The 14878-nt window shown below is 54.7% G+C and overlaps 1 protein-coding gene across 1 annotated transcript in view; it reads left to right on the top strand.

The window, feature by feature from the left end:
- The window catches only part of foxh1 (forkhead box H1), a 156029-nt gene that overhangs the window by 127706 nt on the left and 13445 nt on the right, over positions 1–14878 (top strand). Inside the window, exon 2 of the mRNA XM_072507942.1 lies at positions 9503–9607. Coding sequence (XP_072364043.1) covers positions 9503–9607 — 105 coding nt within the window. The remainder of the gene's footprint in view (positions 1–9502; positions 9608–14878) is intronic.

The following is a 14878-nucleotide window of genomic DNA, read 5'->3' as shown; positions in this document are numbered from 1 at the left end:
CGGTCTCCCCCAGGTGGCTCTGACCTGTACAACCTCTCATAGAATTCCTCAAAAACCTTGTTAATCAGATCCGGAGCCACCACCAACTTCCCTGCCCTATCCCTCACCTGAACAATTTCCCTTACCGCTGCCTCCCTCCGAAGCGGACCTGTCTTATCTCCATGTTCGTAAACTGTCCCTCTTGCTCGTCTCAGTTGGCGCACTGCCTTCCTGGTGGACAGTCGGTCAGAGCTCGCCTGTAGTTCCTTCCTCTTTTCCAGCTTCGCTGGGTCCTCATCTTCTGCATAAGTCCTATCTACCTCCAACATCTCATCTATTACCCTCTGCCGCTCCAACCTCTCCTCTTTGTCCACCCTGGCCTTAAACGAAATCACCTCCCCTCTCACCGCCGCCTTTAGAGCCTCCCAGGCAACTGCCTTCGACACCTCACCCGTACAATTGAAACCTACATATTCCTCAATTACCTTTTCAATTTTGTCACAGAACCCTTGGTCCCCCAAAAGTCTCACATCTAATTTCCACCCCGGTCTCTGCGCTGCCCCCTTCTCCAGCACCATATCCACCCAATGCGGAGCATGATCTGACACTGCAATTGCAGAGTATTCCGACCCCTTAACCCCAGCCAGCAAAGCCTTCCCCACCACAAAAAAGTCGACCCGCGAGTGTACCTTATGGACCGCTGAGAAAAGCGAATACGCCCGTTCCCTTGGATGCAGGAACCTCCAAGGGTCCACCCCTCCCATTTCCACCATTAGCCCAGCCAACGCCTTCGCCCCCCCCTGATGGGACCAGCGAGCGCGGCCGTGACCTGTCCAACCTTGGCTCCTGCACCAAGTTCCAGTCCCCCCCACTATCAGTTTGTGTGTGTCCAAGTCGGGGATGGCTCCAAACCACTTCCTCGTGAATCCCACATCGTCCCAATTGGGGCCGTATCCACTTAACAGCGCCACTAACCTCCCCTCCAGCGCCCCTGTCACAATCCCATATCTACCCCCCCTGATCTGCCGCCATCTTCTCCATCTGGAAACGTACGCTTTTGCTGACCAGCACCGCTACCCCTCGAGCCCTTCTGTCAAATCCGGAGTGAAACACTTGGCTAACCCAGCCCTTTTTAAGTCTCACCTGGTCCTTCACCCTCAAGTGAGTCTCCTGCAGCATTGCTACATCGGCTTTCAAACTTTTAAGATGCGCCAGCGCCCTTGATCTCTCACCCCCCCACCCATCATCATACCACCGGGCCCTGCCAATCAACCCAACCAATCACTTGAACTCTGTAACAATGTGAAGTGAAGTAAATTACAATACACGTCAGTAAAAAGAAAGTTATAGAATCATAGAATCATAGAAGTTTACAGCGTGGAAACAGGCCCTTCGGCCCAACCAGTCCATGCCGCCCAGTTTTTACCATTAAGCTAGTCCCAGTTGCCCGCACTTGGCCCATAACCCTCTATACCCATCTTACCCATGTAACTATCTAAATGCTTTTTAAAAGACACAATTGTACCCGCCTCTACTACTACCTCTGGCAGCACATTCCAGACACTCACTACCCTCTGAGTGAAGAAATTGCCCCTCTGGGCCCTTCTGAATCTCTCCCCTCTCACCTTAAACCTATGCCCTCTAGTTTTAGACTCCCCTACCTTTGGGAAAAGATGTTGACTATCTACCTTATCTATGCCCCTCATTATTTTAGAGACCTCCATAAGATCACCCCTAAGCCTCCTACGCTCCAGGGAAAAAAGTCCCAGTCTATCCAGCCTCTCCTTATAACTCAAACCATCAAGTCCCGGTAACATCCTAGTAAATCTTTTCTGCACTCTTTCTAGTTTAATAATATCCTTTCTATAATAGGGTGACCAGAACTGCACACAGTATTCCAAGTGTGGCCGTACCAATGTCTTGTACAACTTCAACAAGACGTCCCAACTCCTGTATTCAATGCTCTGACCAATGAAACCAAGCATGCCGAATGCCTTCTTCACCACCCTGTCCTCCTAGATCAGAACCTGTACTCCTAGATCTCTTTGTTCTATAACTCTCCCACACGCCATACCATTAACTGAGTAGGTCCTGGCCTGATTCGATCTGCCAAAATGCATCACCTCACATTTATCTAAATTAAACTCCATCTGCCATTCGTCGGCCCACTGGCCTAATTGATCAAGATCCCGTTGCAATCCTAGATAACCTTCTTCACTATCCACTGTGCCACCAATCTTGGTGTCATCTGCAAACTTACTAACCATGCCTCCTAAATTCTCATCCAAATCATTAATATAAATCACAAATAACAGTGGACCCAGCACCGATCCCTGAGGCACACCACTGGTCACAGGCCTCCAGTTTGAAAAACAACCCTCTACAACCACCCTCTGTCTTCTGTCGTCCAGCCAATTTTGAATCCAATTGGCAACCTCACCCTGGATCCCGTGAGCTTTAACCTTCTGCAACAACCTACCATGCGGTACCTTGTCAAAGGCTTTGCTAAAGTCCATGTAGACAACGTCTACTGCACTGCCCTCATCTACCTTCTTGGTCACCCCCTCAAAAAACTCAATCAAATTTGTGAGACATGATTTTCCACGCACAAAGCCATGCTGACTGCCCCGAATCAGTCCTTGCCTCTCTAAATGCTTGTCGATCCTGTCTCTCAGAATACCTTCTAGCAACTTACCTACTACAGACGTTAGGCTCACCGGTCTGTAGTTCCCAGGCTTTTCCCTGCTGCCCTTCTTAAACAAGGGCACAACATTTGCTACTCTCCAATCTTCAGGCACCTCACCTGTGGCTGCCGATGATTCAAATATAGCATTTGTACATTTTCCAGCTCCCCAATCACAGTCCACAGTCTCTCTTCCTGCTCCGTTCCTCACGTCTGTCCCAAGCCTTCTGCCCTCACGAACGCCTCAGCCGCCTCTGCTGTCTTGAAATAAAAGTCTTTGGCGTTATACGTCACCCTCAGCTTCGCCGGGTACACCACACCAAATCGCACCCCCTTCTTGTACAGTGCCACCTTCACTCACCCGAACGCCGCTCGTCTTTTTGCCAACTCCACCGTCAAGTCCTGGTAGATCCGAACTCTGGCACGATCCCCCTGCACCTCTCGCTTCTGCTTCGCCCAGCTTAACACCTTCTCCTTCACGCAGTACTTATGGAAACAGATAATTACTGCTCTTGGCGGCTCGTTCACTTTGGGCTTCGGCCTTAACGACCGATGAGCTTGGTCCAGCTCGTACCGGGAGGGGTTCTCACCCACCCCAATCAGCTCCGCCAACTTCTTAGCGAAGTACTCTGTTGGCCTTGGGCCCTCTGTCCCTTCGGGCAAGCCCACAATTCTCAGATTGTGCCGCCTCGGGCGGTTCTCCAAGTCCTCGAGCTTTGCTCGGAGTCCTCTGTTGACCTCCACCGCCCTCCGCAGCCCGTCCCCCGTCGAGGTGAGCTGGTCGCTGCGACACGGCCTCCTCCACCTCCTTCATCTTCTCGCCCTGCTCTCTCACCTCGGCCGGTGTCTTTGCCACTGCCACCCTCACCGGGGCGATTGCCTCCTCCACTTCAATGCGACCGCCGTCTCCTTCCTCGAAGCCTCCCTGTGCCTCGCAAACTGCTTTTCCAGCTCCACCGCCATCACCTCGGTCATCTTCTCCACCGTAATTAGTGCGGCCCCACCATGCGGTCCGGCCTCCGCCACCTTGTCAGCGCTTTTGCTGGTCCTCTCATTCAACGGCGAGCATCTTTTAACAGCTTATTATTTTTCCATTTTTGCCCCCTTCTTTCCTTCTTCAACAAAAAACTCTTCCTTCAAGACAAAAAAAACTTTCACAAACTTTCTTTAAAACTTCTTTCTCTTCTTTTTTGTATTCCCCAAGAATTCCCCTGGGACTGGACTTGCCTTCTTGCCACATCCTTGGCGGGAATCACCCGAGGTGGGACATCTCACCTACATCGCGCCCTGGCTTCAGGCCTGCCGCCTCGACCTCCGTTTGGCCCCGCCCCCGCGGCTCCGACCATCGCGCGCCCTCAGCTCCAGCCGCCCGGCACCCACGCGGGGGTTCCTCGCCGGTTTTCAAACCGGCCCCGCTTGACGCCCGGGACGGCCCCAAAGGCCGACAACAATCGGGGGCGGTGGGGGGGGGGGGGGGAGCGAAGAATCGGGGAAACCCCCGAAAGCGCCGCAAATAGTGGCCACCGGGGGAGCTCCTCTCGATGCGGCCGGCCCGCTCGCAAACGCCACCGGAAGTCTCGAGTGATTTAGACAAGCTGTGTGTGTGCAGTGTAAATGTGGATAAATGTGAAGTCATCTACTTCAAGTAGAGAAACAGAATGGCAGAGTATTGTTTAAATGGTGATAGATTGGGAAATGCCAATGTACAGAGACCTGGGTGTCCTTGTACATCAAGCAGGCAATTAGAGCAAGCAGTGAGAAAGGCAAATGATATGTTGGCCTTCATTGCAAGAGGACTTGAGTACGGGAGCAGGGATGTCTTACTGCAGCTGTAATATGTCATGGAGACAACCGGGGAACAGACTATCTTGGATTTGGTAATGGGTAATGAGGCAGGTTTGATAATTGGCCTCAGAGTTAAAGAGCGCCAAGGAAGTAGTGATCATAATGGGCAGCACGGTGGCACTGTGGATAGCACAATTGCTTCACAGCTCCAGGGTCCCAGGTTCGATTCCGGCTTGGGTCACTGTCTGTGCGGAGTCTGCACATCCTCCCCGTGTGTGCGTGGGTTTCCTCCGGGTGCTCCGGTTTCCCCCCACAGTCCAAAGATGTGCAGGTTAGGTGGATTGGCTATGATAAATTGCCCTTAGTGGCCAAAATTGCCCTTAGTATTGGGATGGTTACTGGGTTATGGGGTTAGGGTGGAGGTGTTTACCTTGGGTAGGGTGCTCTTTCCAAGAGCCGGTGCAGACTCGATGGGCCGAATGGCCTCCTTCTGCACTGTAAATTCTATGATAATCTATGATAACATGATGGAATTTAATATCCAGTTTGAGAGTGAGAGACTTGGGTCGGAAACAGCTGTGTTTAACTTAAATAAAGGAAATTACAATGCAATGAGGATGGAGTTAGCTAAAGTGGACTGGGCAGATAGATTAGCAGGAAAGACAGTAAACAAGCAGCGGCAGATATTTAAGGAGGTAATTTCATCATTCTCAGCAAAAATATATCCCAGTAAAGAGGAAAGATTCCAAGAGAGGGATAGACCAACCATGGCTAATGTTACACCACCCCGGGCTAGTGCACGGTCAATTCCAGCCCACAGGCCCCCGAATCCCAACATAAGTGAATGAAGCAATAATGTGTATAAGAGTCTTTGACATCTTTGATCTGCTCCAATGACTGACAGGCACCAGATTTGTAAATAAAACACAAAAGAACTTTATTTATAACAAAGACGAGATAAACATGCAATTGAGATAATAGTCAACAGTTTGGTAATCTATGTACTCCCCTTCACCAGCCCACCCTCTACCCACACACGCACATACAAGACCGACACACGGTGGAAGGGGAAGGATCAAAATAATGGGCAGTAAAAGGGCATGAGGTGAATATATTTGCTGCTGAGGTTATAGTCTTTGTAATTGGCTATCTTCGTGGGACACAGGCCGGACTCTCGGGTTGTGGGATCCCCTCTTGGGAGACACTTTAACTTGTGTTGACCTGAGCCTCACCGCGGAAGATACACTTCAGCCCTGCTCAGTTTCTGATATGTGGCCAGCTTCAGCAGACTCACCATCAGCGTGTCTCCGTTAAACAGAGGATCAGAGCAGCAACTTTCACTAGGCCTTCAGAGCAATCTGGTAACCTTACAGGGAGTGAATCCGGATCGTTCCCCCCCCTCCCTCCCCCTCTGTTTCCCTGGAGCGAGCTCCCGCCGCGATATCAGAGAGATCCACCCTTTCTGGGAGAGGTTTTTACCAGAGTTCTGCTCAGTTCCTGAACTCAGATCAAAACGAAACCAAACAGACAGAGTCACACCGCAAGGAACCTTCCGGAACAATCCGGACCAATCCGCATCGAGGATCTGCCAAGTCCCGGGATCCCAATGGAGCCGATTGGCTTGCTGGCCAAGTCCATCAAAAAGTGGCATCATTGAACCATGCCAAAGAGAACATTGTTTAGGGGGGTGTTCGTGAACCAGCCCAAATAATGCGCTATACTGGGGTTGGTTCTTGTTCAACAATAAGTGCTGGGATACTGTAGATGCCAGCGGAACAGCGAATAAAGAAATCACACGAGGGAAGCAAGGTTTAAATATGAGGATCCTTATACTAACCACTCATGAAACCTCCTATCTGCGAGCAACACCGTGTACAATCTCCACGGGGTCCCTGAGAGCGGCCCGGCTCCAACATCGGGTCCACGAAATGTGGAGCATGATCCCATATAACCACCGCCGAATACCCGTCCCACACCAGGGAGAAGAGACTTACCCACCACGAGGGAGCCAATCCGGGAATAGACCCGATGGACATGAGAAAAAACAGAAAGCTCCTTATCCCTGGGATCCTGAATCTCCACGGATCTGCCCCCACCCCCCTGACCACGAGCACCAATAGCTCCTTCGCCACCCCTGATGGAGGCCGAGACTTGGGACTCGACCTATCCAATGTGGGTTCCAAAGTACAAAGTCCCCCCGTCATTATTAGTTGATGTAAATCAAGATCTGGGATAGATGCCAGCATAGAATCATAGAATTTACAGTGCAGAAGGAGGTCATTCGGCCCATCGAGTCTGCACCGGCCCTTTGAAAGAGCAGCCTTCCCAAGCCCACACTTCCACCCTATCCCTGTAACCCAGTAACCCCACCCAACCATTTTTTGGGGGTGGCATTAAGCGGTAACTTATCATGGCCAATCCACCTAACAGCACGTCTTTCGGGACTTGTGGGAGGAAACCGGAGCGCCCGGAGGAAACCCCACGCAGACACGGGGAGAACGTGCAGACTCCGCACAGACAGTGACCCAGCGGGGATTCGAACCTGGGACCCTGCCGCTGTGAAGCAACAGTGCTAACCACTGTGCTACCGTGCCGCCCCCACATCTTGTTAATGATTGCTGCGTCATCCCAGTTTGGTGCATCCATATTGCCCAACACGACCGGCATTATCGCCAATGACCCACTAAAGATTATACACCCTTATTTGAAGGGGCTTGGAGTATAAGAGTGGGGAGGTCTTGCTGCAGCTGTCCAAGGTGCGGGTGAGACCACATCTGGAGCACTGGGAGCAGTTTGGTCCCCTCATTTAAGGAAAGATATTAATTTATTGGAGGTGGTTCAGAGAAGGTTCACAGGGATGATCCCCGGTATGGAGGGAATGACTTATGAGCAAAGGTTAAACAGTTTGGGACTCTACTCACTGGAATTTAGAAGAATGAGAGGTGGTCTCATTGAAACATCTCGGATTCTTAAGGGGCTTGACAGAGTAAATGCTGAGAGGATGTTTCCCCTCAGAGACCCCACCTCCCTCAGAGACCCCCGTCTCCCTCAGAGACCCCCGCCTCCCTCAGAGACCCCACCTCCCTCAGAGACCCCGCCTCCCTCAGAGACCCCGTCTCCCTCAGAGACCCCACCTCCCTCAGAGACACCGCCTCCCTCAGAGACCCCGCCTCCCTCAGAGACCCCGTCTCCCTCAGAGACCCCCGTCTCCCTCAGAGACCCCCGTCTCCCTCAGAGACCCCCGTCTCCCTCAGAGACCCCCCGCCTCCCTCAGAGACCCCCGTCTCCCTCAGAGACCCCCGCCTCCCTCAGAGACCCCACCTCCCTCAGAGACCCCGCCTCCCTCAGAGACCCCGTCTCCCTCAGAGACCCCACCTCCCTCAGAGACCCCGCCTCCCTCAGAGACCCCGCCTCCCTCAGAGACCCCGCCTCCCTCAGAGACCCCGTCTCCCTCAGAGACCCCCGTCTCCCTCAGAGACCCCCCGCCTCCCTCAGAGACCCCGCCTCCCTCAGAGACCCCACCTCCCTCAGAGACCCCGCCTCCCTCAGAGACCCCACCTCCCTCAGAGACCCCCGTCTCCCTCAGAGACCCCGTCTCCCTCAGAGACCCCCGTCTCCCTCAGAGACCCCCCGCCTCCCTCAGAGACCCCGCCTCCCTCAGAGACCCCACCTCCCTCAGAGACCCCGCCTCCCTCAGAGACCCCGCCTCCCTCAGAGACCCCGCTTTCCTCAGAGACCCCGTCTCCCTCAGAGACCCCGCCTCCCTCAGATACCCCCCGCCTCCCTCAGAGACCCCCCGCCTCCCTCAGAGACCCCCCGCCTCCCTCAGAGACCCCCCGTCTCCCTCAGAGACCCCCCGCCTCCCTCAGAGACCCCGCCTCCCTCAGAGACCCCCGTCTCCCTCAGAGACCCCCCGCCTCCCTCAGAGACCCCGCCTCCCTCAGAGACCCCTCCTCCCTCAGAGACCCCGCTTTCCACAGAGACCCCCACCTCCCTCAGAGACCCCGCCTCCCTCAGAGACCCAGCCTCCCTCAGAGACCCCGCCTCCCTCAGAGACCCCGCCTCCCTCAGAGACCCAGCCTCCCTCAGAGACCCCGCCTCCCTCAGAGACCCCGCCTCCCTCAGAGACCCCGCCTCCCTCAGAGACCCCGCCTCCCTCAGAGACCCCGCCTCCCTCAGAGACCCCGCTTTCCTCAGAGACCCCCCGCCTCCCTCAGAGACCCCGCCTCCCTCAGAGACCCCGCCTCCCTCAGAGACCCCACCTCCCTCAGAGACCCCGCCTCCCTCAGAGACCCCGCTTTCCTCAGAGACCCCCCGCCTCCCTCAGAGACCCCCCGCCTCCCTCAGAGCCCCCGTCTCCCTCAGAGACCCCCCGCCTCCCTCAGAGACCCCACCTCCCTCAGAGACCCCCCGCCTCCCTCAGAGACCCCGTCTCCCTCAGAGACCCCACCTCCCTCAGAGACCCCGCCTCCCTCAGAGACCCCACCTCGCTCAGAGACCCCGTCTCCCTCAGAGACCCCACCTCCCTCAGAGACCCCACCTCCCTCAGAGACCCCCCGCCTCCCTCAGAGACCCCGTCTCCCTCAGAGACCCCACCTCCCTCAGAGACCCCCCGCCTCCCTCAGAGACCCCGCCTCCCTCAGAGACCCCGCTTTCCTCAGAGACCCCACCTCGCTCAGAGACCCCCCCGCCTCCCTCAGAGACCCCACCTCCCTCGGAGACCCCGCTTTCCTCAGAGACCCCACCTCCCTCAGAGACCCCCGTCTCCCTCAGAGACCCCGCCTCCCTCAGAGACCCCGCTTTCCTCAGAGACCCCACCTCGCTCAGAGACCCCCCCGCCTCCCTCAGAGACCCCACCTCCCTCGGAGACCCCGCTTTCCTCAGAGACCCCACCTCGCTCCAGGACCTCTCCGAATTCACCCAGCTGTGGTAGCTGCTGCTGTGTTGACTGCGATGCTGAATGTTCAGCGCTGGGGTTTTGCGGACAGTGAATTGATGAGACCGTGTCGGCCATTCTGAATGATTGTGGGCTGAGTGTGTGTTTTGTGTTTGCAGATTCTGCAGGCAATGAGCCGACTGTCTCCCTTCTCCAGCAGTCAGTACCTGGGCTGGAAAGATTCGGTCAGACACAACCTCTCCGCCAATGACTGCTTCGTGAAGGTAAGCAGGGAGTTCCCGCTCTGCATTTGGATTGGATTGGATTGGATTTGTTTATTGTCACGTGTACCGAGGTACAGTGAAAAGTATTTTTCTGCGAGCAGCTCAACAGATCATTAAGTACATGGGAAGAAAAGGGAATAAAAGAAAATACATAATAGGGCAACACAACATATACAATGTAACTACATAAGCACTGGCATCGGGTGAAGCATACAGGGAGTAGTGTTAATGAGGTCAGTCCATAAGAGGGTCATTTAGGAGTCTGGTAACAGCGGGGAAGAAGCTGTTTTTGAATCTGTTCGTGCGTGTTCTCAGACTTCTGTATCTCCTGCCCGATGGAAGAAGTTGGAAGAGTGAGTAAGCCGGGTGGGAGGGATCTTTGATTATACTGCCCGCTTTCCCCAGGCAGCGGGAGGTGTAGATGGGGTCAATGGATGGGAGGCAGGTTCGTGTGATGGACTGGGCGGTGTTCACGACTCTCTGAAGTTTCTTGCGGTCCTGGGCCGAGCAGTTGCCATACCAGACTGTGATGCAGCCGGGTAGGATGCTTTCTATGGTGCATCTGTAAAAGTTGGTAAGAGTCAATGTGGACATGCCGAATTTCCTTAGTTTCCTGAGGAGGTATAGGTGCTGTTGTGCTTTCTTGGTGGTAGCGTCGACGTGGGTGGACCAGGACAGATCTTTGGAGATGTGCACCCCTAGGAATTTGAAACTGCTAACCATCTCCACCTCGGCCCCGTTGATGCTGACAGGGGTGTGTACAGTACTTTGCTTCCTGAAGTCAATGACCAGCTCTTTAGTTTTGCTGGCATTGAGGGAGAGATTGTTGTCGCTACACCACTCCACTAGGTTCTCTATCTCCCTCCTGTATTCGGACTCGTCGTTATTCTAGATCCGGCCCACTATGGTCGTATCGTCAGCAAACTTGTAGATGGAGATGGAACCAAGTTTTGCCGCTCTGGTTCTGAAACAAACTAGCTGACTTTTCTACCAGCACGGTGGGTGTACCTACACCTCAGGGACTGCAGCGGTTCAAAGCGGCAGCTCGTCACCACCTTCTCGAGGGCAATTAGGGATGGGCAATAACTATTAACTTAGCCAGCCACACCCAAAGCCCGCGAAATAATTTTTTAAAAGTTTATTCTTTTTTTTTTAACAAACAATTTTATTGAGGTATTTTAGGCATATAGAAAAAATGACTTTGTACAGTACAAACAAAAGAAGTCAAGACACAAATTCCACGTTAAACATAATACAAACCACGGATCTGCCCACACACGGACCTGCCTCAATATCCCCCTACTCTACTCTACCCTAGCCCCCCCCTCGCCCCCCCCCCCCCCCCCCGCTGACGCTTACTCTCTGCGAAGAAGTCAATAAATGGCTGCCACCTTCGGGCGAACCCTCGTAGCGAACCTCGCAAGGCGAACTTGACTTTCTCTAGGCCAAGAAAGCTCGCCATGTCCGATAGCCATACCTCAGCCCTCGGGGGCTTTGAGTCCCTCCATGCCAACAGTTTTCGTCGACGGGCTACCAGTGAAGCAAAGGCCAGAACCTCGGCCTCTCTCGCTTCCTGGACTCCCGGGTCCTCCGAAACCCCAAAGATTGCCACCTCCGGGCTCATTACCACCTCAATTTTCAATACCCGGGACATGACATCTGCGAGTCCCTGCCAATACCCCCTGAGTTTAGGGCACGACCAGAACATGTGTACATGGTTAGCCGGCTCTCCAGCGCATCTAGCACATTTGTCCTCCAGCCCGAAGAATCTGCTCATCCAGGCCACCGTCATGTGGGTCCGGTGCACGACCTTAAACTGGATCAGGCTGAGCCTGGCGCATGTTGCGGTCGTGTTTACTCTGCCCAGGGCTTCTGCCCAAATACCGCCTCCAGCTCCCCCCCGAGCTCCTCTTCCCACTTAAGCTTCAGGTCCTCGGTCTGCGAATCCTCAGCTCCCATTAGTTCCTTGTAGACGTCTGAGACTCTACCCTCTCCCACCTCTCCCCTAGAAACTACCCTGTCCTGCCTCCCCTTCGGCGGGAGATGTGGGAAGGACGGCACCAGTCTGCGTACAAAATCCCGCACCTGTAAGTATCTAAAGTTGTTCCCTCTCGTCAGCGCAAACTTCTCCTCCAGCGCCCTCATGCTCGGAAAGCTCCCTTCCAGGAACAGATCCCCCATCCTCACAATCCCCGCCCTCCTCTACAGTCGATACCCCCCCGCCCATGTTCCCAGGGGCAAATCGGTGATTGGGGTCCACACCGATGCTCTTACCTCCCCGACATGCCCCCTCCACTGGCCCCAGATCCGAAGAGCCGCCACCACTATCGGGCTGGTGGAGTACCGTGCTGGCGGAAGCGGCAGAGGTGCCGTGACCAGGGCTGCTAAGCCAGTGCCCTTGCACGAAGCAGCCTCCATCCACTCCCAAACCCACCCCGCACCCACCATCCATTTCCTTATCATCGCTATGTTGGCCACCCAGTAATAGTTGCTGAAGTTCGGCAACGCCAGCCCCCCTTCTCCTCTGTTCCTTTCAAGCATCACCCTCTTCACCCGCGGGGACCTCCCTGCCCAGACAAATCCCAGAATAATTTTATTCAGCCTCTTAAAGAAGGACCGTGCCCTTAGTGTTGGGTGGGGATACTGGGTTATGGGGATAGGGTGGAGGTGTTGACCCTGGGTAGGGTGCTCTTTCCAAGAGCCGGTGCAGACTCGACGGGCCGAATGGCCTCCTTCAGCACTGTAAATTCTATGATAATCTATGACAAGATGGGGAGACACTGAAAAACCAACAAGAACCGCGGGGGAATCGTCATCTTAACAGTCTGCACCCTCCCCGCCAGTGACAGCGGGAGCGCATCCCACCTCCGGACCTCCTCCCTCACTCGTTCCACCAGTCGGGACAGGTTGAGCTTATCCAACCTGCCCCAGTCCCGTCCCACCTGAATCCCCAAATATCGGAAACTATCCCCCACTTTAGCCTGAACGGCAACCCCTTCAGCGTACTCTCCTGCCCCCTCGCCTGGATTACAAACAACTCGCTCTTAGCCATGTTCAGTTTCATAGAATTTACAGTGCAGAAGGAGGCCATTCGGCCCATCGAGTCAGCACCCCAAATTCGGCCTGCAGCCTCGGTCGTTTCCTGAGTAACTCTGGCCTCGGGGATTCCGCGTAACTCCTGTCCGTCCGTAGAATTTCCTTAATCAGTCGGCCCGTCTCTGTCCTGTCCCTGTACACCCGGATTGAAACCAGCTCCCCTCTCACCACTGCCTTCAGTGCCTCCCAGAGCACCGCTGCCGAGACTTCCCCAGTATCGTTCACTCTGCAGGTAATTCTGCATGCATTTCCTCAGCCTCTCACACACCGCCTCGTCCGCGAGTAATCCAACTTCCAGCCTCCATGGTGGGCGCTGAAAGCTGTCCTTACAAAACTGCAGGTCTACCCTGTGCGGAGCAGGGTCAGACATGGCAATTGCCGAATATTCTGCCCCCCAACCCATTCTGGCCAGCAGGTCCCTACTCACCACAAAGTAGTCAATTCGGGAATACACCTTGTGGACGTGGGAGTAGTCCGAGAACTCCCTCGTCGTCGGCTGGCTAAATCACCACGGATCTGCTCCCCCCGTTGCTCCATGAAGCCTCTCAGTTCCTTTGCCATCGCCGGCAACCTGCCCGTTCTTGAACATGACCGGTCCAGGCTCGGGCCCAGGACTGTATTAAAGTCCCCGCCCATGATCAGCTTACGCGAGTCCAAGTCGGGGATCTTCCCCAGCATCCGCCTAATAAAATCCACATCGTCCCAATTAGGGGCATACACACTGACCAGGACTACTCTCACCCCTTCGAGCTTACCCCTCACCATAACGAACCTGCCACCCCCATCCACGACTGTGCCCTCTGCCTCAAATTGTACCCTTTTATTAATCAGGATCGCAGCCCCCCTCGTCTTAGAATCCAGCCCCGAATGATAGACCTGACTGACCCAGCCCTTCCTTAGCCTAACCTGGTCTGCCACTTTCAGGTGCGTCTCCTGCAGCAAGACTACGTCCGCCTTCAAAACACACGCGTCCGTTTAACCCTCTAACGTTCCAGGTGATCAGCCTAGTTGGGGGGCACTCCCCCCCCCCCCCCCCCCCCCCCCCCCTTGCCGATCAGCCATCCCCTTTCCTTGGCCAGCCCCCCAGCCATGTTTGGTGCTTCCTCGGGCCCGCCCCCTGGCCGGCTCCACCCATGACCTCCTCAATGATGCCATGCCCAGTTCTCCTCCCCGGCCCCAGTTCACCTCCCCGTCAAAACGTCTATTCAACAGTGTGGGTCTTCCTGGTGAACGTGGTCCACAACATTATTCAGTCAGGGCAAGTGTGAAATGATGATTTAACACCCATTCCTACTGACTGGAGCAAGTGAGAATAGAATGACTCCGATAAACACTGGCTTCAACGTAACTGAATGAATATTTTCAGAGTCACCCACATTGCTGTGGGTCTGGAGTCACATGTAGACCAGACAGGGTAAGGACGGCAGATTTCCTTCCCTGAAGGAGATTGTGACCCAGGTACGTTTTTACAACAATCGACACTGGTTCCCTGGTCACCGTTGCTGAGAGGAGCTTTATATTCCAGATTTATCAAACTACCCAATCCAGAGATTTGAGCAATACTGAGGGAGTGCTGCACTGTCAGAGGGTCAGTACTGAGGGAGTGCCGCACTGTCAGAGGGTCAGTACTGAGGGAGTGCCGCACTGTCAGAGGGTCAGTACTGAGGGAGTGCTGCACTGTCAGAGGGTCAGTACTGAGGGAGTGCTGCACTATCAGAGGGTCAGTACTGAGGGAGTGCTGCACTGTCAGAGGGTCAGTACTGAGGGAGTGCCGGCACTGTCAGAGGGTCAGTACTGAGGGAGTGCCGCACTGTCAGAGGGTCAGTACTGAGGGAGTGCTGCACTGTCAGAGGGTCAGTACTGAGGGAGTGCCGCACTGTCAGAGGGTCAGTACTGAGGGAGTGCTGCACTGTCAGAGGGTCAGTACTGAGGGAGTGCCGCACTGTCAGAGGGTCAGTACTGAGGGAGTGCTGCACTGTCAGAGGGTCAGTACTGAGGGAGTGCTGCACTGTCAGAGGGTCAGTACTGAGGGAGTGCTGCACTGTCAGAGGGTCAGTACTGAGGGAGTGCTGCACTGTCAGAGGGTCAGTACTGAGGGAGTGCTGCACTGTCAGAGGGTCAGTACTGAGGGAGTGCTGCACTGTCAGTGGGTCAGTACTGAGAGAGTGCTGCACT

This window comes from Scyliorhinus torazame, chromosome 6 (assembly GCF_047496885.1).
Source record: "Scyliorhinus torazame isolate Kashiwa2021f chromosome 6, sScyTor2.1, whole genome shotgun sequence".
Classification (NCBI taxonomy): domain Eukaryota; kingdom Metazoa; phylum Chordata; class Chondrichthyes; order Carcharhiniformes; family Scyliorhinidae; genus Scyliorhinus; species Scyliorhinus torazame.
This window is presented reverse-complemented; position numbering and strand designations above follow the sequence as displayed.